Source organism: Brachyhypopomus gauderio, chromosome 7, assembly GCF_052324685.1.
Source record: "Brachyhypopomus gauderio isolate BG-103 chromosome 7, BGAUD_0.2, whole genome shotgun sequence".
In the NCBI taxonomy this organism is placed as follows: domain Eukaryota; kingdom Metazoa; phylum Chordata; class Actinopteri; order Gymnotiformes; family Hypopomidae; genus Brachyhypopomus; species Brachyhypopomus gauderio.
The window spans coordinates 32,144,363-32,166,113 of record NC_135217.1 but is presented as its reverse complement, the minus strand read 5'-3'; the positions used below and the strand labels follow the sequence as shown (position 1 = coordinate 32,166,113).

At 45.2% G+C, this 21,751-nt stretch overlaps 1 protein-coding gene across 2 annotated transcripts; it reads right to left on the bottom strand.

Moving 5' to 3' along the window:
* Positions 1 to 1,140: 1,140 nt before the first annotated feature.
* On the bottom strand, positions 1,141 to 14,231 carry ptpn23a (protein tyrosine phosphatase, non-receptor type 23, a). Of its 2 annotated transcripts, none has more exons than XM_077013308.1 (24): positions 13,974 to 14,231; positions 13,050 to 13,124; positions 12,796 to 12,923; positions 12,528 to 12,604; positions 12,303 to 12,352; positions 11,708 to 11,839; positions 11,507 to 11,587; positions 11,222 to 11,353; positions 10,960 to 11,007; positions 10,672 to 10,787; positions 10,508 to 10,587; positions 10,082 to 10,196; positions 9,921 to 9,986; positions 9,694 to 9,839; positions 9,095 to 9,400; positions 8,127 to 8,281; positions 7,837 to 7,988; positions 7,445 to 7,624; positions 4,721 to 7,337; positions 4,434 to 4,618; positions 4,181 to 4,285; positions 3,140 to 3,278; positions 2,848 to 2,961; positions 1,141 to 2,692 (listed from the first exon to the last, which is right to left on the bottom strand). In XM_077013308.1, the coding sequence occupies exons 1-24, from the start codon at positions 14,055 to 14,057 to the stop codon at positions 2,129 to 2,131; spliced, it is 5,847 nt and encodes a 1,948-aa protein (XP_076869423.1). In that variant the 5' UTR covers positions 14,058 to 14,231; the 3' UTR covers positions 1,141 to 2,128. The 2 variants fall into 2 exon arrangements, with proteins under 2 accessions (XP_076869423.1, XP_076869425.1); XM_077013310.1 differs by having other exon boundaries at positions 1,141 to 2,689.
* Positions 14,232 to 21,751: the final 7,520 nt, after the last annotated feature.

The following is a 21,751-nucleotide window of genomic DNA, read 5'->3' as shown; positions in this document are numbered from 1 at the left end:
CCTATTGTCACTGTTGGGATTCTTATTTCTCAAATGCAGGAAATACTGGAACACCTGGTGATTTAGGAAGAATGAAGTTGACAGCCACTGATGCTGGAGCTGGGCTGCCCAATGAGATACACATGACTGGACGACCTTGTGGCAGCAGTTTTCTCCACCTTTCTTCTCTTCTCTGTTGGTTCGTCCTGTTCACTTGTATCGCTGACCACTTTCCCGCTGTGTTCCCGCTTAATTGGTTCAAACCTATTTCTCAATGTAATATGTGATCATTGTGATATATGTACAATAGAGTAACATTTTTGAGATAGCTCTTAATATGCATAGAAACATAAATCGACAATATAATCTGTAGCATCTTTATGCGAGGATAAACGAGGGGAATTCGACACAACTGAAGTCAAACGGCTGAAAGTCAACGGGGTTCAGTTAAATGTACAGTGAGTCCCCGCTTAACGATGGGGTTAGACTGAAAAGTCCGTCGTAAAGCAGTTTTCTTCGTTAAGCGTGACCCTAGTATTTAGTTAGGACAAAACTAGAGTGCTCAATGAACTAATTTATAGTAATTGTAACTCCCTAATATCATCTGTAGCGTCTTTATGCATGTGCAAACGTGGGGACTTGGAATTTGGCACAACACATGTTGGTTTGAAAAAAAATCTGTTGTGCCCGCTGCTTGCATGTGCTAAATGAAAATGAGCACTTTCTTCTTTGATTTACAACTTTGACCTACCACCTGATTCACTTTCTGCTCCGCCCCCTGACAGGTGAAGAAAAACCTTTAGAAAAGCCGCACCTCTGTATAAGCCGCATGGTTCAAATCATGAGGAAAATAGTAGCGGCTTATAGTCCGTAAAATACGATAATATATTTCGCCAATTTAGACCTTGGAGAATGGGAATAATATCAGTTTCAATAAGTTTAATGAAAAAGTTCTTTTTTGAACAGGTATAGTGAACATGTTTGCTCCAGGACTTAATTTCTTAAAGTGAATGTAATGTGCAACTGAATGCACCACCCGGACCGTATTCTTGATCTCGGCACTTTTCAAAGCAAAGTCACATTAATATATGCGATGGTCCTTATGCTCCATCCGACAGGTAAACACTCATGTGTCTGTCTAAAGGCAACATGGTTCAGGAACGTTTTTAAGGATTTTTATTTAAGATGTATTTACACTGTTTAGAGAAAAGCAGAATCAACTCAATTTGTGATATGTAGAGAGCTGATTGAAAGTTAAGTGTTACAAGTAAAGTGAATACCCAGCATATCGAGTGTGCACTTCATAACATGTTGGTCCAAGAAATAAATAAGCCAAAAATGGCAACCGGTCCAAAAATAATAGAAGTGTTAGTAGGAATCAGTCAGCATTATCTAAATGGAACCCTCTATGCCAACTGAACCCCGCTGAGTTTCCACTTATCTTAAGCCAAGTTTGCATTTTACTTTCAGCTGCAGAATGCTGTGACTTCTCCACATGTGCCACATCAAACAAGCAACGTGGAGGGAGGGCGAGTTGGTCTTCTAGCATCAGGGTCATTTTCCAAAAGATTAAGGACTAGTCTAAATTACATTGTGAATAGGGATTAATCATTTTTTTTTTTTTTTTTTTAAGTCTAGAGGTAAATTTAATCTGCATCTAGAAAACTGCTAAACCTGTGCCACATTCTTGAATGAAAGTGCTGAATGAGTCTGTATGTTTTGCCTTTGATGTGAAGTTCATGCTGGGTGACTAAGGAATGTAACCCGGAACAAGGAGGATGGAGCCAGAGAAGTGCAGACTAAAACCAACTTAATACAGACAGAGAAGGACGCACAGTGAAGTGGTCCAGGAGGCACAGGCTATGAACAGGAGCTGGTTCGGGGATTTAAGAGCAGCCAGAACTGTGTTTAACTTCCATTCTCGAGGGTTCACAGCACTGTAGAGTTGTGCTCCAAAACATCTGATTCAGCCTATAAAGGTCATGCAGGTTAGTGAACAGGAACTCTGTCAGGTGTCGTCTACCATGGGTCTCCAAAACCAGGAGTGTAGAATACTGAGCCAGGGTCAGAGGTCAGAGACACAGGAGGCCTGAAAGGACCAATTTTGGGAGAGAGCCTGGAGCCCTCAGTTAGTGTTTTCCTTTACTCATCAGGTCTTGTTGAGTGTCCAGAGTGGATCCAGAGTGCTAAGGGGATCGTCGCCCTGGGGTGCGCCCTGTAGACCCTGACCCTCCTGGGGCTGCAGGAAGCTCTGCTTGCTAATGCGTTGCTTGCCACGACAGGCACTGTCCAGCGTAAAGGCCTCAGGCGTTAGTGAGGCCAGGAGGTCCAGGGACGATGTTGCTGGAGGGGCTGCTTCAGGTGCGGGGTGATGGTTGGAGACCGCCGAGGCCGGTGTGGAGCCCTCAAACACACCCCCATGATGGCTAAGGGGCAAAGGTGGGGGTGTCTTGCCTGGAGAAGAGGAACATGACAGCGGGGGACTAAGAGAGGCAGGAACAGTATCAGCGGGAGGGGCGTCCTCGACGGCCGGCACAGGTAACGTCATCTGTTCTGGCTCAGCAGGAGAGGAAAGCGTTGCCTCCTGACCGGGCTCTTGTTCAGACTCAATGCTGGGTGGGCGGATGCTGAGCTTAGCGATGGTGGCCTGAATGGAGCTGATGGGCATGTCTCCTCCCAGAACAATGTCCTGGGCGTCCTGACGCGAGTACTGCTAAACACACACATCAGAGGTTCTTAGTTATGTCAAATAACCCGGCTTTTCTAAAGCCCAAATGCATATAGTTCCTTATTGTAATTTAGTTACAGTGCCTAGTCTGGTATGTTAGCAAGGATGAAGAACGAAGGTGAACTGATAAGGTGACTCACTTTAACTACTGTGTTATTCGTGGCCTTTTGGCTGGGGGAGGTAATGATCCCACGACGCTGAAGGACCTGCTCCGCGTGTTTCAGGACAGCCTCGTAGCAGAACTTCAGGTGGAGCTACACAACATATCACAAGATGACAGAATTTACTTTCAAGACCATCAGGGTAAAAATAAACATAGTAAGATAAGAGACTTGTCCCCACTCTTAATCCTAGTCTCAGATCAAGGTCTACTCGATGTAACTTGACCCAGTACTATGTTTACTCTGTCTAGAAAGTTGCACTTGATTTCACCTTCTCCTGTAGCATGTTCTTCCTCTGTTGCCTCATCTTCCTCACGAGGTGGGAGAGGTCCGGTATACCATTACCAGCTTCCAGCTCCTGCAGTGCAGCATACAACAGGCAGAATGCCCCAGTCCTGCCAACACCAGAGCTGAAAGAGACAATGACCGATAGGTCAGTCATTTACTTGAGCAAGTTGAGTGTTTGATGGTCAAAGGGTGGTAACAAACCTGCAATTAGAGCTGCCATGATTAGTCGACTAGTCACAATTATGTCGACTATTAAAATAGTCGACGACTAATTTAATAGTCGATGCGTTGTTTTTTTTACTTATGTTTTCTCCAAACTGCTGCGGCAGGTTCCACTGCTGCGTCTGCCTTTCTGTTCTTGACGCACATGCGCAGTAGTGGAAACGACATCCCAGGACATTATACAGACAGGCTCTGGTATCGTGGCTACCCGGCAACGGAACACAAAAGTGTGGCCTGAAGCATGTTGTGGCTGATTGTGACAATGATGAAGAGGGACCATCATCTCAGTAATCTAAATCGCTATTTAGCCGCTAAAATTAACATAAACAGCGGTAACTTAGTACTTACTCATTGTGATGGCTGTAAAAGTTAACATTAGCAATGGCGATTTGTTTCATTAGCCTTAGCACGCATTCATGTGTTTTCTGTAACATCAGTGAGACCAAAACTTTCTTTTTGTGAATAATTCCTTAGTTTCAGGTACCTACCTAATTTGATTTAAATGTAGCTAACAAAAAATTTTTGTTTTGTTTAAGCCAGTGCCTTATCCTCATTTTAATAATTGTTTGTTGCAACAAGCTGCATATTTCATTAAAGGTTTAATGAACTATGACATAAATTGTTTTTATTTTTTAGTTAGCATATAGCTGAAATCTAATAATGATTATATAATAGCAGCTGCATTCTAGTGCGATAAGCTGTGTTTTACATTCAATTAACATATGATCCGATTATTTGACTAATCACAAAAATTAATCTGTGATTAGTCGACTATAAAAATAATTGTTTGTGGCAGCCCTACCTGCAATGCACCACAACAGGAGTGTGCAATGGGCGCTGATGAAGGTAGTGTCCGTGAACCTCCTGGATGAAGCGGATGAGGTTACTCTTACTCTCTGGTAGGCCCCTTATGAAAGAGAGAGAGAGAGAGAAAGGGTTGTTTATACTGTATTGCACATAGCCCAGGGATTAAGGGTGAGTTAGGATTCACATAGTACAGTACTGATGCATCCTCCAGAATAAAATCTCTAAATTTGATATGTGTGATATCTCACAGTTCAGGCCACGAGGTGAATTGCAAGTGGATAACCGTGCGTTTCAGAGTCTGGTCTCGGTACTGTAAGCCAATCATCCGCTCCACATGGGTAGGAGTGTTCTTCTGGATTGTCAGGGTGAGCGTGATTGGACCCTGAGCCACCTGTTGACCTCTTTCAGATGGAAAGTACCGCAGAACTTTTTGCTATCAGGGAAAAAAAATCCCTTAAGATTTAAACATGACAAACATTGCCTGGCAGAATATACGTGGTGGTGATCTCACATACTTATGTGATGACAGTCTTACCTTTTCCAGTTCTTGTTCAGATACAAGCATTACAATCAGGGACACTTTCTGTTCGTAGACCATGAGCCAGAAATCGGCAGCTGTTCCAGTAAGGGGAGCCTGTGTTGCAATAAGACGAGGACAGTATGGCGAAAGGTCCTCAATAAAGCTGGCGTTGATGTAGTCATCTTTGCCAGACTGCAGAACAACACGATTGCGGTCATAAGGCATGACATCCTGATGGCGGTTCTTCATGGTGTAGCAGCGGGCTATTGCGATGGACAGCTGGCGAGAATCTTTCTCTTGCTTGTCCTGAAGCTCCTTCCAGCGAGCGTCAAGTTCCGACAAGCCTCCCTCTCCTGACGGACGCTCCAAAGATTGCACAGTAGATCGAAACCTTTCCAGCTCTGCACAAAGTTGAGAGACCCTCTCTGGAGCTTGGTATGGGTCACCCTGGATAAGTTTCACCCCTTCTGATTTCTTCCGATTTTGTTCGTCCTTAGGGTCAGCCTTGGTAGGCAATAAGACGTTGTCTTTGGTTCCTCCGTGCTGACTCTCGGGGCTCGAAGAAAGAAGATCATCTGTACTAGAATTCTGGCGCTGAAATAGAGAATCAGATGATGGCATTGGGCCAGCCGGTGGCAGTGGCGTTGTGGCAGGCTGAGGTATCGGTGCACCTGCAACAGGTGTGAGAGCAGGAGAAGGTCTCTGAGGCACCAAGCCCAGCGAGGATGGGCTCGGTGATGGAGAAGGTGATGGGGTAGGAGAGGGCAGGACATTTCCTTGTGGAGCCCCTGGTGGAACCGATGATGAAGGGATCATACCCTGAGGAAGAGATTGCGGTCCAGCTGGTACAACTGGTCCAGGATGCTGCCTAGGTCCAGGAGGAATAGACCCACCATGCGGGCCAGTGTAAGTCATTGTTGCCCCTGGTGGTAGTTGTGGAGGCAGAGCCTGGGACTGTGGAGGCACTGCAGACTGGTGGGGAACTATAGGGACCCCCCCAGAATAACCCAGAGGTGTGGAGTGAGGGGGAGGAGGCTGCTGGGGTAAGCACATGGGATGCTGGGTCATTTGTGGGTGGACAGGAGGATGAGGATGGCCATGGTGCTGAAGAGGAAGAACATTGGTTTGTGCTTGTAGCTGTGGTGACAGAGAGGCTGGGGGCAACTGAGGCTGGACAGGGGCAGGAACTCTTGGGGCGTTCGCTGGAAATCCTGGTTGGTAAGTGTGGTGCATTTGTGGGTGAGAGGAGAGAGGAGCCTGTTGGGGAACACTGGGTGGTGGTGGATGAGAAGGGTGCAGTGGTTGGGAAGCTGCAGGCATTTGATGGCGAGATGGAGGGGACATCTGTGTGGAGGGCGGCAGCATTGGTGGCTGAGATGGAGGCATTTGCATGTGGCCTGTGGGGGCTCCCTGCTGTGAGGCGAGGGGCATTTGAGGAGGGGCAATAGGACGCACTTGCTGACTAACAGCAGGCTGGGTATAAGGCTGGGTAGAAGGTGGCACTTGCTGTTTCAAATGCGCTAAATGGGGCATAGAAACCGGAGGCAATGGCTGGGAGGACGGGGGCATTTGTGGATGCAGGGCGTGATGGGGAAGTTGTGTTTGAGCCATGGCATTAACGTGGGCATTTACAGGCTGGCAGCCAGGAACAAAAGAAACGGGAGTGTACATCTGCTGGGTCTGTGGCAAGGAAGGTGTTGAGTGAACACTGAATGGATGTTGCTGAATGTTTGCAGGTCCATGTTGTCTCGGTTGATGCATGTGGTGTGGGTACTGCGGCTGGGTTTGTTGAGGCCCGGTTAGGGGAGTAGGAGTTTGATGTTGGGCTGGCACAGGCTGGAAAAATGGTTGTGGTTGGCTCTGACCACAGGGAAATGGCTGCTGAGGCTGCGATTGTGGATGAAGACCATGTACCTGTTGAGGTGGCTGGTTGACAGAAACACCAGTTTGCTGCAGGTACCGTGGCTGAGGCGCTAATGGAGTGGGAGGTGTATACACTGCGGGTGTGGGGACTGGGTGTCCAGGGGTGGATGCAGGCATAGCAGGCTGCCCTGACGCAGGAGTGTAGCTGGGAATGGGGGTCTGCACGCTGTCTACAGTGGTGGTGGATGGCCGAATTGGGGTGGGTGCTCTGGGTAAAGCAGGCAGAGCCTGTAAAGATGGAGGACAGTACCCGGGCATCGAGGTATGTTGGGATATCTGAGGGCTGGGCATCTGTGGAACCTGCTGTTGCCGGGGCAGCGGTCCAGACGGCATGTTGGGGCTAAAGCCCGGTGTTGGTGGAAGTGCTGTGAAGCGTGAAAGTCTGGCGAGAAGTTCAGGAGGAGGCAAGTTAGGAGGAAATCGAGGTGGTGCATAAAGTGTGCTAGAGTTTGCCCCAGACCAATGTAGCGTGGAGCTTGGCGTGGCCCCTGGATGAAAACCCTCCGGCACCATGGGAAGACCAGCTGATGGAAGCAGCTCAGGAGGCAAGCTACGAAGTTCTTCTGGCAGGTCTCCACCCAAGGCCAGAATGGCAGCATTCAACTTGGCTATTTCAGGGTCTTCCAGGCTTGTGGAATCCATATCTGGGGTCACCTTCTGGGCTGGCTTTGGGGCAGTGGGCCTTTGAGGAGCTTTTTTTTGAAGCTCTCTGTCGCAAAAGTGTAGAAGATGGAAGACGAGAATGTTACAAAGGCTTAATAACGTTACTGAGAACAAACATTTTTAGCAGGTATGGTCTCAACTAAAGATTCTTACTTATCCAGAATGGCTTGTCTCTCCTCTTCCCTGGACTTGCAGATGGTCTTAGCCCTCTCCAAAAGACGAGAGGCCTTGCCCTCCAAGTCCTCATAAAACTCTTTTCCCTCCTGAGATTTCTTCATCAGGTCTTCATAGGCCTCGTAGGAGGCAACAAGCATTTGCACTGTACTATTCCATCTGCAGAGTGATGATGGATCGAATGAGACCAATATTGGCAGTAAACAGCCAATTCACAACTGCTATGTTGTGTTCAAATAATGCAGCTTTCAATTCAAGTATAACTTTTGCCAGAAAATGAAAGACATACCCGATAAGAACATTTTGAGTACTGACAAACCTTCCCTGAATTTAACAGATGTGTTTGTTCACCTCAAAAAGCATTCACTTACTTGTGTTCTGTGTCAGCGAGGATCTTGCGCACTGTGGCATACTGGACATTCGCCTCGGTCAGAGCCTTCAAGATGTTCTCCTGAGCAGCCAGGTTCTGGTCGATGTACATCTTCACCTGTTCATACTTCTTCAGCTGCTCCATAAATAACCTCTGAGAACGGCACGCCGACGTTGAAGATAAAACAGGTTCCAACAGTTTTCCAACTTTTTTCTATTCAATTCTCTTCTACGCATAATCGCAGTGCCAGCCTTAATTTGAGCCTGAGAAGCCGTAAAAATCACCACGTACCTTCATGTCTGCACGCTCGGTGGTGACCAGAGCAGCAGTGATGTCGTCCTGCTGGATGAGGTCTCTCAACTGCTTCTCCAGAGAGCCACGCTGCTCCTTCATCTCCTGCACTTTACCCAGAATCCTCTTCATGCACTGGAGGCCCGCCACTTCATCTGGGGTGAACGCCAATAACTAGGTGAAGTTCTCAATTCGTTTAGCATTAAAACAAGGGATAAGATGCTAAATGTTCCTATTATCTCTCATTTAACAATATAAGAGCAGTGAGCGAGTACCAATAGGGATTCAGAACGAAACGCTTTTAAAATCTTGCAGTCCTACTTTCTCATCGCAGGACACTTTTTAAAATGTAATTTTTCGAACATGTTTATTAGATCCCAGAGTACATAATAAGTACAAATAGTTGCAAATGGCACAGAGTAGAGAGACTGGGGTCCAGTCCCCTAGCTGGGCAAGTGTACCGAGGTGTACCTTGGGCCTGCCTAACATGATTGAAATGGTAAGCGTCTCAGAAAGAGTGCCTGCCAAACGCTTAAGTATTTTTTCAGTGATGCTGTTGAATATGCATCAATATGTTCATGTGTTTCTGTACGTATACCCCAAAAAGGTGAGACAACAGGACACGGTGTCCTCGGCCAACCTATTATTCACTGTCCTCATTCACTAGGAACCTGAAGTTCTCTCACACAGTCAATTGGAAAGAAGCAGGCAGGTCTTCTAGCATTTGGGTCTCATTTCCATTTGTCACAGTGGGACTGACATCGACACCAATAAAGCTTGAGCCAGGATTATCACTTGTTACAGCTTAAGGTCTTGGGATGAAACTCACACTTGTCAAATTTTATTCCACATTACATTCATCACTGTGGTCTGGATGCAACGTGGTCTGGGCCTCTGTAACTTTGCTGCTGGGAGTTGTGAATTTCCCCATTGCGGGACTAATAAAGGTTATCTTATCTTAACCTCACCTTCACTAAGCTGCGGTCGGGGTAGCGCCTCTTTCAGAGTGTCCAGTGGTCCTCCGAGCAGACGCAGGTTGCTGATGTGCAGGTTCATGGCCCGGTGGAGCTCAGTGTTGGTGAAGCTGGCTTTCTCATGGGCCTCCAGGTATTTATCCAGGTCCCGGCGGAGCTCGGTCAAGGTGGGGGGCGTGGCCGGCACCACCTGCTTTCCAGCTGCCGCCTCCAGACTCCGCTCGCCCGCCTCATCCTCGTCGAGCACCGCCCGAATCTCACGCAAGGAGGCCTCCACGTCCGTAAACACTCCTGACAACACTGACAAGGCGGAGAAGAGGAGGTTTGTTGCGGTGGAACCTGGAGGTGATGCACTGCACCCAGCTGTACTGCTGCAGGTTGAGTTCAGTGTGAAGGTGGCATGCTTCAATTTCCAGTTCCAAAAACGATTGACATTGCCAGTTTAAACTGTGTAGCATCACACCCACAAATAAGAAGAAATGGCTTGAAGAGGCCGATTTATTCTAAACTGCAAAATGAAAACAACCACTAACCCCTCCAAGCCTGGTACTATTCAGCGTAGCCCAAAGGCATGAAAACCAAGAAACACTAACCCTGCATAGACTGCGTGAGGCTCTTCACGGTGTCCGGCCTCACACTCAAAGCTGCACACCTCTCCATCAGCACTGGGGGGATGTTGTTGTACATGTCCATGTTGTCCACGGAGTCTGGGTCCAGGTTCAGAGAGTCCATGAACTGTCTGAATAAGTCACAATAACGCAGATGACGCCAGCTCGTTCAGAAACACGTCACACAGATGTTGCTCTCAACAGGTACTTACTCCAAGGTCTCGTTCTTGCTGTCTATTTTTGCTATGACTTCCCTCAGCAGCTTGGCCTTTTCTTCGCTGTGGATGAGAGAATGCTAATGCATTATTAATAGAGCAGTTGTTTATGTATATTTGGTGTGCAGCAGTGTTGATTAAAGGTTAATAAACCAGACCTGTAGAGAGAGGAGGCCTCATGAACCGCCATGGGCACCAACTTGGAGAAAATATCTGGTCCAGTTACACTGGGGTCGGTCGGGTTTACCGGTAAAGCTTTGACCAGAGGGGCACCTGGGTCACAATACAACACCATGTTTCAGTGTACTGAACTCTTTGCATATTAAAATGCTGTTTACTCAGTTAAAATACCTCCTAAAATCAGTGATTAATGTCTCATCCTGTCTGAGTAGCACTATATATTAGAACTAATTTGCTGGATGCTGGCAAACACATTCCTGAAGCTTTTAGAACAAGAATTTATATCATTAGGGGAACAATTTTACAACAATGATTAGTCTTGACTAATGCATGACAACAGACAGGAACTGAAAGCAAGTCAAAATAAAATAAGAATAGAAAATGCGTCTGACAACTAAGAATACCTTTGACTGTGGGCAGTGTCTCCAGAGATGGTACAGACTCATGGTATATAAAATCATTATCTTTCTTAGCCGAATTAAATCTGAAAAGGGGAAATAAGCTGCTTTAAAACAAAAGAAAGGAAGAGACAGCATGACTGTGTCTGAAGAGAGAGGTCTGCACATACTTTCCTCCGACGACATCCATGGTGAACCTCAAGGCTTCCTGCACACTGTCAGGTTGACCCTTCGCCAACTTTACAGCTTCGTTCAGCTTGTCCAGTGAGCTCTGAAGATAGGCGAGCTGTAGAAGAACAAACATACTCCATCTTGAACCACATTCCCAAGATGGAGGACTCCCAGTTGCACTTGATATTTGAACAGTGATGAATCAAGGGTTTAGGGATCATGTCAAAAGTGTCAGTGTCAGAGGGTGCCTTTCTAGGGAAGGGTGCGAGGGAGTAGGGGGCGTTTACCCTCTCGCCATACTTCTGCTGTTCTTCAGCCAGCTTCCCCATGTGCAGCTGTGGAGAAAAACAGGAGGCCAGTGAGCCGAGGCCTTGAAAGCATCGCTGCCGTGGCGACAACGCCTCTGTTCAGCAGCGACTGTCGTTTTATACATTTATACAAAATCCCACAGAGAGCCTAGCACAATACAGGGCATTCTGGGTAATTTTAAGCACAATTGCAGTGAATGTCTTTTAGAAATGTTCTACATTTTCAGAAAGGCACACACACATGAGCAATAGCAGCAAAATAGTAAATCTTCATCTGTACAAGCTTCTTCCAGTCTTTCTGGATCTTTCCAAGCATGGAGGCGGTGTCAGAGTTCTCCAGGGCGCGACACGCCTCCTTGTAATAGTCCACTACCTGAGAGCAACAACGAGGAAACCAATCAGTTATTAATGTTCTACTATAAAGAAGCAATACCAAACCACAGCCGGGCATAACTTCACTGCATGACTGCATGAACGTCTCTTCCGCCTAAGATATTCGATACGGCCCCTGCACCCTCCGGTTTACCTGTGCGCTGATCCGAGCCACAAGGAAACTCTTTCTGTTGTCCAACATGGACTTCTCCAGGAGGCACTCCTGTGCCTGGCCCTGAAAACACACAAGTCCCTGTGCTGACTGACACAAAATGACCATGACAGCAAAGGCAAATGTCCGTGCATTAGGGCTCCTGCTGCGGAAGGAGACAACAGATCTGATAAAGGATCATACCAGCATTAGGTTGATGTTGAGATTAAGGATCTGGTGACTCATGTCCACGCTGTAGTTATGGCTGAAGTGGTCTCGCAGGTAGGAGAACGCTCCTGCAGAGCACTGGAAATGTGTGCACGACACCTTCATCCCCTGAGGGGAGGGAGAGGACCAAGGCAGGGTTAGACTATGCTTGTATGTTTTGTCACCATCAGATTACAGATGTTCAGAGTCCCAGTAAAATGTAATGCCTGCTGTACGATGACGCACAGATAAGGGAACAGCAAATGCAAAACAAAAACCGTTGAAAAACGTGAAATAGGAGATAAATAAAAGTTGGTTTTTAAAACCAAAAGTTGGTATAAATAGGTTAAATAAAGAATTAAATAAAGTCACGGAGAATGAAATACAAAAAAAACCTGCCTAGGAGTAATTTAATCCCAGGGGGGGTGGGGAATGCTGGAGAGAGAGGTGTAATTCACCAAAATTTGTCAGATTTATGGTGCATGACGTTTTGTAATGCTGACATTGTGAGGGGGTCAGAAACAGTGAAAGGCTGGAAGACGTGCGACCTGGGTAAAATCACATTATGGAGGGTGTTTGCCCAAACACTTACCTCTTCTGACACCCTGTTGTCCATAGCTCCCAACATTGAATGAAGTGCTCCTGCAGACGAGAAAAATGACTGGAATCAGGAAGCAAAGCCATGTATGCTAATCAGCTCTTGAACAATACACATATTTAAAGACAGTGCAGATGCCCCTGATGACCATGCAAAACCAGACAATACTGCCTGTGTACTACTGCAACAGAACAACCACCCTAGCACCAAGCAACTCACCCAAGTTATAGAGGATACACGCTTGCTCATAGCTAATGTCATCATGACTGACTGTCTTTCCAGAAAAGATCTCTGTCCTGTTAAGACAGAAATGTTACAAATAAAAATAATTACACAAATTTACAAAAAATGTTTGTGTGAATCTAAAATAAAGAATGGCACAATAACCTCCAACATTCCATAAGGTCAAAACATTATGAAATATAATGTATATGATTGTATAATGATAGTATATGACTAATAGGTGTAAATGTTTGTAAAGTCTCACCAGGAAACAGGGACGGCAGCTTCCTGCCCAGGTTCCAGTGGAACGCGACTCTGCAGGTAGTGTAACTGCCCAAAATATTTACGCAGCGTACTGCAACCTTCAAAGTCTCTCGTTACGTTAACTGCACTCTAAGGAAGACAATCACAGATACGATTGAGGCTTCTGCCAAAATGAATTGTTAAAACACTTTTTATCCTGTTCTGTTATTCAGTTCTGCTTTGCCTGACTGAGATGGCATTCACACATACGCTCACCTGTCTCAACTGCTCCAATTTCTTGAGCGGCTCGTTGTAGTTGTCTGGATCCTCTCCATAGTTTTTCAATATAAACTAAACAGGAAAAAAGATGCAAACCAACTCCATCATGCTTTTACACACATATTAGGCAATGCATGGCAGCTTTTTAAAAGGCCCTAATAGAGAACCTGTGACTACAGTTGCTTTCCCAATCACACCAACGTCGTTCATCAAAATACATTTTATTTCTTCTCAGGTTTGATACTCCCACTGAATCTTTACTCCACTCACGAATACAAGCAACAAGACTACGTCTAATGTAAAGATCACGGGCTGTGTGGTTTCTAATTCAAATGGCCGTTAGCTGCATCTTAATTAACCTTAATATTTAGCTAGTTACTTCTGTTTAAGAAAGTTTAAGTATCATATCTGGCAGGCTAGTGAGCAGCTGCGCCGGCTCTGTGGTCGGTTACACCCCGACGATGATGATGATGATGATGTTACTACCAAGCTAACCAGCTAGCCAGATAAGCTAACTATACTCTGAAATGCCCAACCAAGCTAACTAGCTGGATTTACCGTGTCCAAAACAACTACACAGCTAGTCAGTTAGGTTGTTAACTGGTTATCTTTGTAATGTGCTGAAATGATGGCTGGTGTTTGGTGACTATATTCAAACTCGGTCTGAACGCGTCAGCTGGCCGTGCGGCTAACGGGCGAGCTAACGGGCTCAGCGGGCGAACCGTGCGCGCTCCCCGCAGCAGCAAGCTAGCCAATTACCCAGCTACGGTCGCCAGGTAACGCGCAGTCAGGGGCCACCAGACGCAGCTTGCGAAGCCGCGGGAAGGCCGCGAGCCTGCGCGTGCACACCTCGTCTGGTCTCGCGCTTCCCGCCGTCGAGTCGCTCGCGCTGTCTGTTTGTTTCCTCTGACTCACACTCACCTGTTTGACACTCGGGGCGAACTCAAACTCCCCAGCCTCCTTCAAATCCAGCCAAATCATCGGCATTCGCGGAACGGCCTCCATTTCGGCCAGCGATTTAACCGAGCTGGCAAAGGCGAATTGTGGTGGGCTGCGCAAAAGGACACTGCGCGGCACTGTAAAGCGTTATCCTGATACCGATATTCAGTATTTTGTAGCTGATCGACTGTGTCATGTCGCAGGAAACTGGCCTCCGATGTTTCGGACATGACGCCACTCGTCGGGTCTGAAGTTGCATTATGGGTAATGTAGGCGTTTGGACAGACGCGTCAAGGCAAAACGGACTGGCCAGAGACCAAAGAGACTCTCAAATGTAGTCTATATATTTTCACTGTAAAAAGTCACAAATAATTTACCAATGTATCGATGGGACTGGTATGTTATGGAAAAGCGATTATATTAACGCGGCTATGTTTTATTTTTTCGTTGTACACATTAATCCTAACATAATGTAGTTTAAAAAATACGCTACTCATGTACTTTTACTATGTTAAAATACACAAAACCCCACTTGCTTGCAGATCTGGGCAAGTACTCCTCGCTGCAGAAGCAAAAGTCCAGTGGGTGGAGCTGGATCTTAGATCCAACTCCTCCCACCGTCCATAGTTTCTTTTCATTGGTTTAAATTCGTCACATTTCAATTGGTCGTTAAGCTAACACGTGTCGCTTACGTTTTCCGACCAGGAAATATAAATACAATAAATTCTCCCTTAAGACTTTTACCGTTTAAAGATCAAAATGTTCTTTAAATGTTATTTAAGTAACACAATACACGTTTTTTTAAGTTTACAACGAAACTTAAAAAAACAGCCGGTGAGTCCCCGCTTAACGACGGGTCTGGTTAACAACGGACCGGAGTTACGACCGACTTTTCTTAATTTCGCGCGGTGCGCGGAGGTGCAGTGGCAGCACTGTTGAGTGTTGTGGAGTGGTGTGTTGTGTAGTGGAGTGTTGTGTACGATAAGCGGAGGCAGCACAGCCTCCACTGCAGCCCATCTCGGCAACACGATCGCTCTTTCTCGCGTTGTACGCACGAGAACATCGTTTTTTTCTATACTGTGTTTACGATCAAAACGTATCTAAATCTAGGGTCGCGCTTTACGACGGACTTTTTAGTCTCTAACCCCATCGTTAACCAATTGGTTAACCACACAGTGCACATTTTGCACGCCCCGTGTCCTTTCTCAAGCCGTAGTAGCTTGTATTTGTCCAACTGAAGCAGCCATTGTTGAATCGGCATTTTCCACCATTACGCTGATTTACATGTCATCAAAGCACAATCTACAGCTCCTTGGAGTCCGACGCTAACGCAGCGAACTAACGTGTGAAGTTACGTTAGTGGTCCGCACAATGAAAAAAAATGGCTATTGTTGAATGCAATGTATGTCACTGTTGTATTTATTTCTGTGGTTAACTTGACACTACTTTGTCAAGCGGAAGGTTATACTAAAAAGGTTATAATAAAGGCGGAGCCCCTCCCCTTCTGCGTTCGGTACACTGTTGGCTCAGTGTGTGTGTGTGAGCGAGCTGCAGTGGGGTAGTGTGGCTACCAGTTCAACAGATAACTGTCTCTCGTCTCTTATGTATCTAAACGAGGTAGTACTCCTAAAAGGATGTCTACACAGCCTGGGGGTAGTCGGGGAGAGTCCGACAGAGCAAATGGTGAGAGGTCCGCTGCTGTGGAATCAACAGGTTATGGGCCCAGGCTTGTTCCAGGTACAGCGATGCATGGGAGAGGTCTACCGCCGCGGTTTGACGGAGACGAAGTCCGCTATCACTCCGAATTGTCGGACTGTACACAGAGCTAACGAATGTGCTGATGGCTGATGGGGAAGCGCTAGCGGACTATCTAGCCCGCGTTGAAAAGATAGTGGCCGCACTTAAAAGAGCTAAAGAGACCCTCAGTGATGCACTTTTGACAGCGATGGTACTAAAGGGGCTCACAGAAGAGTACAACCCATTTTCTGTGCACGTCACTCAAACGAAAGAAACTTTAACTTTTAATGAGTTCAAGGCAAGGCTGAGGAGCTTCGAATGCACCCTGCGCTACTGCAGCAGGCCCCGAACAGACGAAGTAATGACCGCCAATTTCAGAGATTCCCGCCCAAAGCTTAAAGAGAAGGAGTGGAAATATTTCAACGGAGAGTGCTTTATTTGTGGAAAAATGGGGCATAGAGCAAAAGACTGCAGAAACAAAGACAGGAAAACTCAGAGAAACGTGGCAAACAAACAAAACCGCAATAAGGTGGCCATTACTGCAGATGCTAAACAAAGAACTTTTTGTGTTAAAGAAAGGCATGAATCAACTAACGAAGAAGAGACGTTTGTGCTCTGGGTTAGTGAATGGCAGCCCCATGAAACACAGCAACAAGGTCTACTGGTAGACAGCGGCGCCTCAGCACACATCATAACCGATGAGAGTGCCTTCATCAGATTTGACGAGACATTCCAACCCAATAATCACGTCATGCAGCTGGCGGATGGAACACGGATCACCGGCAGCGTCCTAAAAAGAGGGGATGCACAGTTTGAGTTGACAGACTGCAACGGGAAAGTGGCGAGAGTCAAGCTCACAGATGCTCTCCTGATTCCAGGATACCCACAGAACATCCTGTCTGTGGATGCAGCTGCTTCAAAGGGGGCAAGATTCAACTTTGAGAAAGATAACAACAAGATGATTCTTCCTGATGGCACAATGTGTAAAATGAAAGTAAAGGACAGACTGTACTACTTGGACGTTGTCGCAAAGAAAGGTATAGGCAGCGAGGACACCTGCAATGTATCTTTTGATCTGAAAACATGGCATGAGGTAATGGGTCATTGCAATTATGATGATCTTGTTAAACTCGAAACAGTTGTAAATGGGATGAAAATCAAAGGTAAAACGAACAGACCCAACCAATGTGAGATTTGTCTAGAGGGTAAGTTTACTCAAACTAGAAACAGACTAAGTGATGTGAGGGCCAAGGAGCCATTAGAGCTAGTACATACAGACCTAGGTGGTCCTATTGCACCAGAATCATTTGGAGGGTACAAATATGCCATCACTTTCACTGATGATTTTTCCGGCGCTATTTATGTGTATTTCCTTAGGTACAAGAACAAAGCAGTTGAGGCAACTAAGCAGTTCTTAGCGGACACAACTCCTTATGGTAAAGTAAAACGTCTGAGATCAGACAATGGGACAGAGTTTGTGTCAGAGGAGTACCAGTCATTGTTGAGGGACAATGCTATAAAGCACGAAAGGTCAGCGCCCTACTCTCCCCATCAAAATGAGACGGCAGAGAGGAATTGGCGCACACTCTTTGAAATGGTCCGATGTATGCTAATAGAGTCAGGTCTACCCAAAGAGCTGTGGCCTTACGCAGCCAGAACAGCTGCAATTATAAGAAACAGGTGTTACTGTAAGAGAACAGGGGAGACACCATATTTCCTTTTCACTGGAAAGAGACCAGATCTATCCAAAATGAAAAAGTTTGGTTCTGAATGCATGGTGTATGAACAAAACAAGAAGAAGCTTGATCCTAAAGGCAAAAAGGGAATTTTTGTTGGTTTTGATCGTCACTCACCTGCATATATTGTTTATTTTCCAGAGACAAACAAGGTTCAGAAACACAGACTGGTCCACTTCATTGGAAGGAACGTGACTGAGAGACAGACACAGACTGACAGAGACCAACCAGAAGACCACTTTATAGAATGGGTAACTACACCGAGTCAGACTAGCCAGTCACTAACAGAAGAAACAAAACAGACAGACACAGAAATAGAGAAAGACTCAGAACTGGAGGGTGATACCGATCCAACTACTGATGCACAGACTACACATACTACAGGAAGGGTCAGAAAGAAACCCAAATACTTGGAGGACTATGAATGTGCAGTGCAGAGTAGTGAACTAAACATTGATTACTGCTACAGAGCTGCAATTGGACTACCACAGACCTACAAGGAGGCTGTAACATCACCGGTAGCTGATAGATGGAAAAAGGCTATGAGAGAAGAAATGTCCTCCTTTAAAGAAAATAACACCTTCTCACTAGTGCCATTACCCGAGGGTAGGCGGACAGTGGGGGGAAGGTGGGTATATGCTCTCAAGGAAGATGATAAAGGGAATGAGACATATAAAGCCAGGTATGTGGCAAAGGGATATAGTCAGGTACAGGGACTTGACTATTCAGAGACATTTTCTCCGACTGCAAACTTAACATCATTACGTGTACTGATACAACTAGCTGCACAACATGGCCTTACACTAAACCAGATGGATGTTAAGGCTGCATACTTACACGCACCCATTGACCATGAGATATACATGGACCAACCCGAAGGTTTCCAGGTTAAGTCAGAGGACGGAGTGCAATTTGTGTGCAAATTGAATAAATCTCTCTATGGTCTCAAACAATCGGGCAGAAATTGGAATATGATGCTCCATGAGTTCTTGGCCATGAATGAGTTTGTACAGAGCCAGGCTGATCACTGTATCTACACAAAATTGTCTGACAAAGGGAAGGTGATTTTGTTAGTATGGGTCGATGATATAGTTGTGGCTGCAAGCAATGAAATGTGTCTAAGAGAGGTCAAGGAGAAACTGAAAAGTAAGTTTAAAATGAAAGACCTTGGACATCTCACCCATTTCATTGGGATTGATTTCACACAAAAAGACGGTTCCATCAAAATGAACCAGTCAAAGTACATAAAGGACATACTGACAGTGATGTCGGTAACGCGTTACTTAGTAACGCGTTACTCTAATCTTACCACTTTTTTCGGTAACGAGTAATATAACGCGCTACTATTTCCAGTCCAGTAATCAGATTAAAGTTACTTATCCAAATAACTGTGCGTTACTATTTTTATTTTCCCTAGTAAAAATATATTTTTACTTTCTTCTTGGCTGTTATACTTTTGCGTCTGACCGTAGCGCTCGACTCCGCACGCTGCGCGCGACCCTGTGAGAGCACGAGCACGTTTTACAAGTCATTTTTTACAGTGTCCTCCTGTAACGATATGTGGTAGTATAAAGAAATGCCCCTCAAAAACAGGGGAAGGAACATTTACCTGACCAATTTTAATGTTGCTTTGTGTTTCAGGTTTGAAAAGTGCTGGAATTTTGACTAATGTAGCCTACTTTAAAATGCTTTAAATTTTAATGGTATTTCGTTTCACAAGCTGTCTGACTGAACAATTCGCTTGTATTATGTTTACAAATAAATTTACAAATAATACCGCGCAGCTACACAAACGTAATGTCAGGAGATACTGTAGCGACTACTACTCCTCACGGCGAGTCTTGCCCTTTAAGTGACGCTGGGGGGGGCGGGGTCTGCGCGCGCCAGGGTTGCGTTATCAATAAAGTTTCCCTCCTCTGGATTTTTGGATTAAGCAGTTTCTGCATTGGTTACCGAACCTGCTTCAATTGTTACTGTTAAAAATGCACTTCCAATAAAGTGAGTATTGGAAAAATTTATTTTGCTGCTGAATGTAACTACTAAAGTAACTTGTAATCTAACTTAGTTACTTTTAAAATCAAGTAATCAGTAACGTAACTAAGTTACTTTTTAAAGGAGTAATCAGTAATCAGTAATCGGATTACTTTTTCAAGGTAACTTAGCCATCACTGCATACTGAAAAGATTTGGCATGGCGGAGTGTAAGACCAGAGCCACTCCTAGTGAACTCAAATGTGACCTAACTCCAGACGGGGAACAAACTGATCAAAGAAAGTATAGAGAAATGTTAGGCAGCCTCATCTACATCATGACTTGTACTAGGCCTGATATTAGCTGGATCGTGAGTAAACTGTCGCAGCACATGTCTGATCCAAGGGAGAAACATATGACAGCTTTGAGGCATGTGTATAGATATTTACAAGGAACTGTAAACTATCAGTTGAGTTATGAAAAGTGTGACAACAAACTAGAGCTGATGGGATACTCAGATGCAGACTGGGCCAATGACATTCTCGACAGACAGAGCACTACAGGCTATTGTTTCAGCCTAAGTCAGAATGGTGCTGTCGTTTCATGGAAAACAAGAAAACAGCAAACAGTTTCTCTGTCAACATGTGAAGCTGAATACGTAGCCTTGGCAGCTACTATCCAAGAAGCGCACTATCTATCACAACTACTACAGGACATGGACCACACTTTTGAGCAAACAGTGAGAGTGTTTGAAGACAACCAAGGGACTATACGCCTTGCAAAGAACCCTGTGAATCGACAGAGGAGCAAACACGTGGACATTAAGTACCACTTCATAAGGTCCAACATTTCACAAGGAAAAATTGTGTTGGTGTACTGTCCTACAGAAAATATGGTTGCAGATGTGTTCACAAAATCTGCCACAAGGGCCAAGATTGAAAAATTTTGTTCATATATGTTTGGAAACTAAGGTTATGACCATAGTGAGTGGCATCATTGAGTGGGGGTGTTGAATGCAATGTATGTCACTGTTGTATTTATTTTTGTGGTTAACTTGACACTACTTTGTCAAGCGGAAGGTTATACTAAAAAGGTTATAATAAAGGCGGAGCCCCTCCCCCTCTGCGTTCGGTACACTGTTGGCTCAGTGTGTGTGTGTGAGCGAGCTGCAGTGGGGTAGTGTGGCTACCAGTTCAACAGATAACTGTCTCTCGTCTCTTATGTATCTAAACGAGGTAGTACTCCTAAAAGGATGTCTACACAGCCTGGGGGTAGTCGGGGAGAGTCCGACAGAGCAAATGGTGAGAGGTCCGCTGCTGTGGAATCAACAGCTATATTATATTCAGGGTTTTATAAGGCGTTCCCGACGAAGAACTCAGCGAATAAACTGAGCTTCATTAACCACATGATCTTCGAGGAAAGGACACGTCATGATGACGTGTTTGTAACTCTGGGTCAGGTCCAAGTTAACCTGCCAGCGAGCAGGTTAGCTTCAGAGCATAAGTTGCTATAGTAACTGACTCCGGTTCTCTCTAAGCTCGGTTTCTGGAACGGAAAACCTCGAGTTTCCATGAACTCTGAGTTAACTTACCCGGGTTTTCTCGCTTAACCCGCTTCTTGGAACACCCCCCTGGATAAGTTTTGGAAAAAATAAAAATACTCAAATGTTTTGGAAAAGTCATGGAAATTTGCTTGACACAATAAATTTATGTCGTTCCGATAACCGGAAGAAAAAATAAATATATAGACATAGGCCTACTATCATTTTCGGATTATTTTTTTAATGAATGTTATCGTTTTCAGCACAATCCATTACTTACATCAATAATTTTATTATTATAATACATTTCAAATATTACACATCGGATCAGCCCTATATTCTCTCCAGATTGTTATATATCGGTCTTCGTTTTTTGCTAGTGAAAGTTTTCTTTATAGTGTAGGAGATGCGGAATCTGTCAGCAAAGCTACTGTATGTCGGTCTGTCCAAAAACTATGTCCGGCATCAAAATGACTAGTGCCCGGTTTTGTGGTGTTTCCTGGGCTTAAGCCAGTTATGGACATCAAAGAGGAATTCCACAGCATCATTGGTTTGTCTTTAATTCACACGGACAATAAAGAAATTAAGCAAAGGAGAGGCAATATATAACGAACTTCATTCCATTTACATTTTAAGGATTTCCTAGAGTGATTGGCTGTATTGATGGAACCTACATATGCTACCTATTCCAGCACCATTAGAACATGAAAATTCATCCATAGCTTTAATGTACAGGTACTAGCCTTTATAATCCTTAATGAATAATGTACTTTAATG

What these genes read in the sequence shown, in the direction of transcription:
- ptpn23a (XM_077013308.1), bottom strand. Translation starts at nt 14,057, where the DNA reads ATGGAGGCCGTTCCGCGAATGCCGATGATTTGGCTGGATTTGAAGGAG. An exon ending in AGCAAGAACGAGACCTTGGA is followed by an intron (nt 9,840 to 9,920) that starts GTAAGTACCTGT and finishes TGACTTATTCAG; the next exon opens with ACAGTTCATGGACTCTCTGA. An exon ending in CCGAGCGTGCAGACATGAAG is followed by an intron (nt 7,989 to 8,126) that starts GTACGTGGTGAT and finishes TGCCGTTCTCAG; the next exon opens with AGGTTATTTATGGAGCAGCT.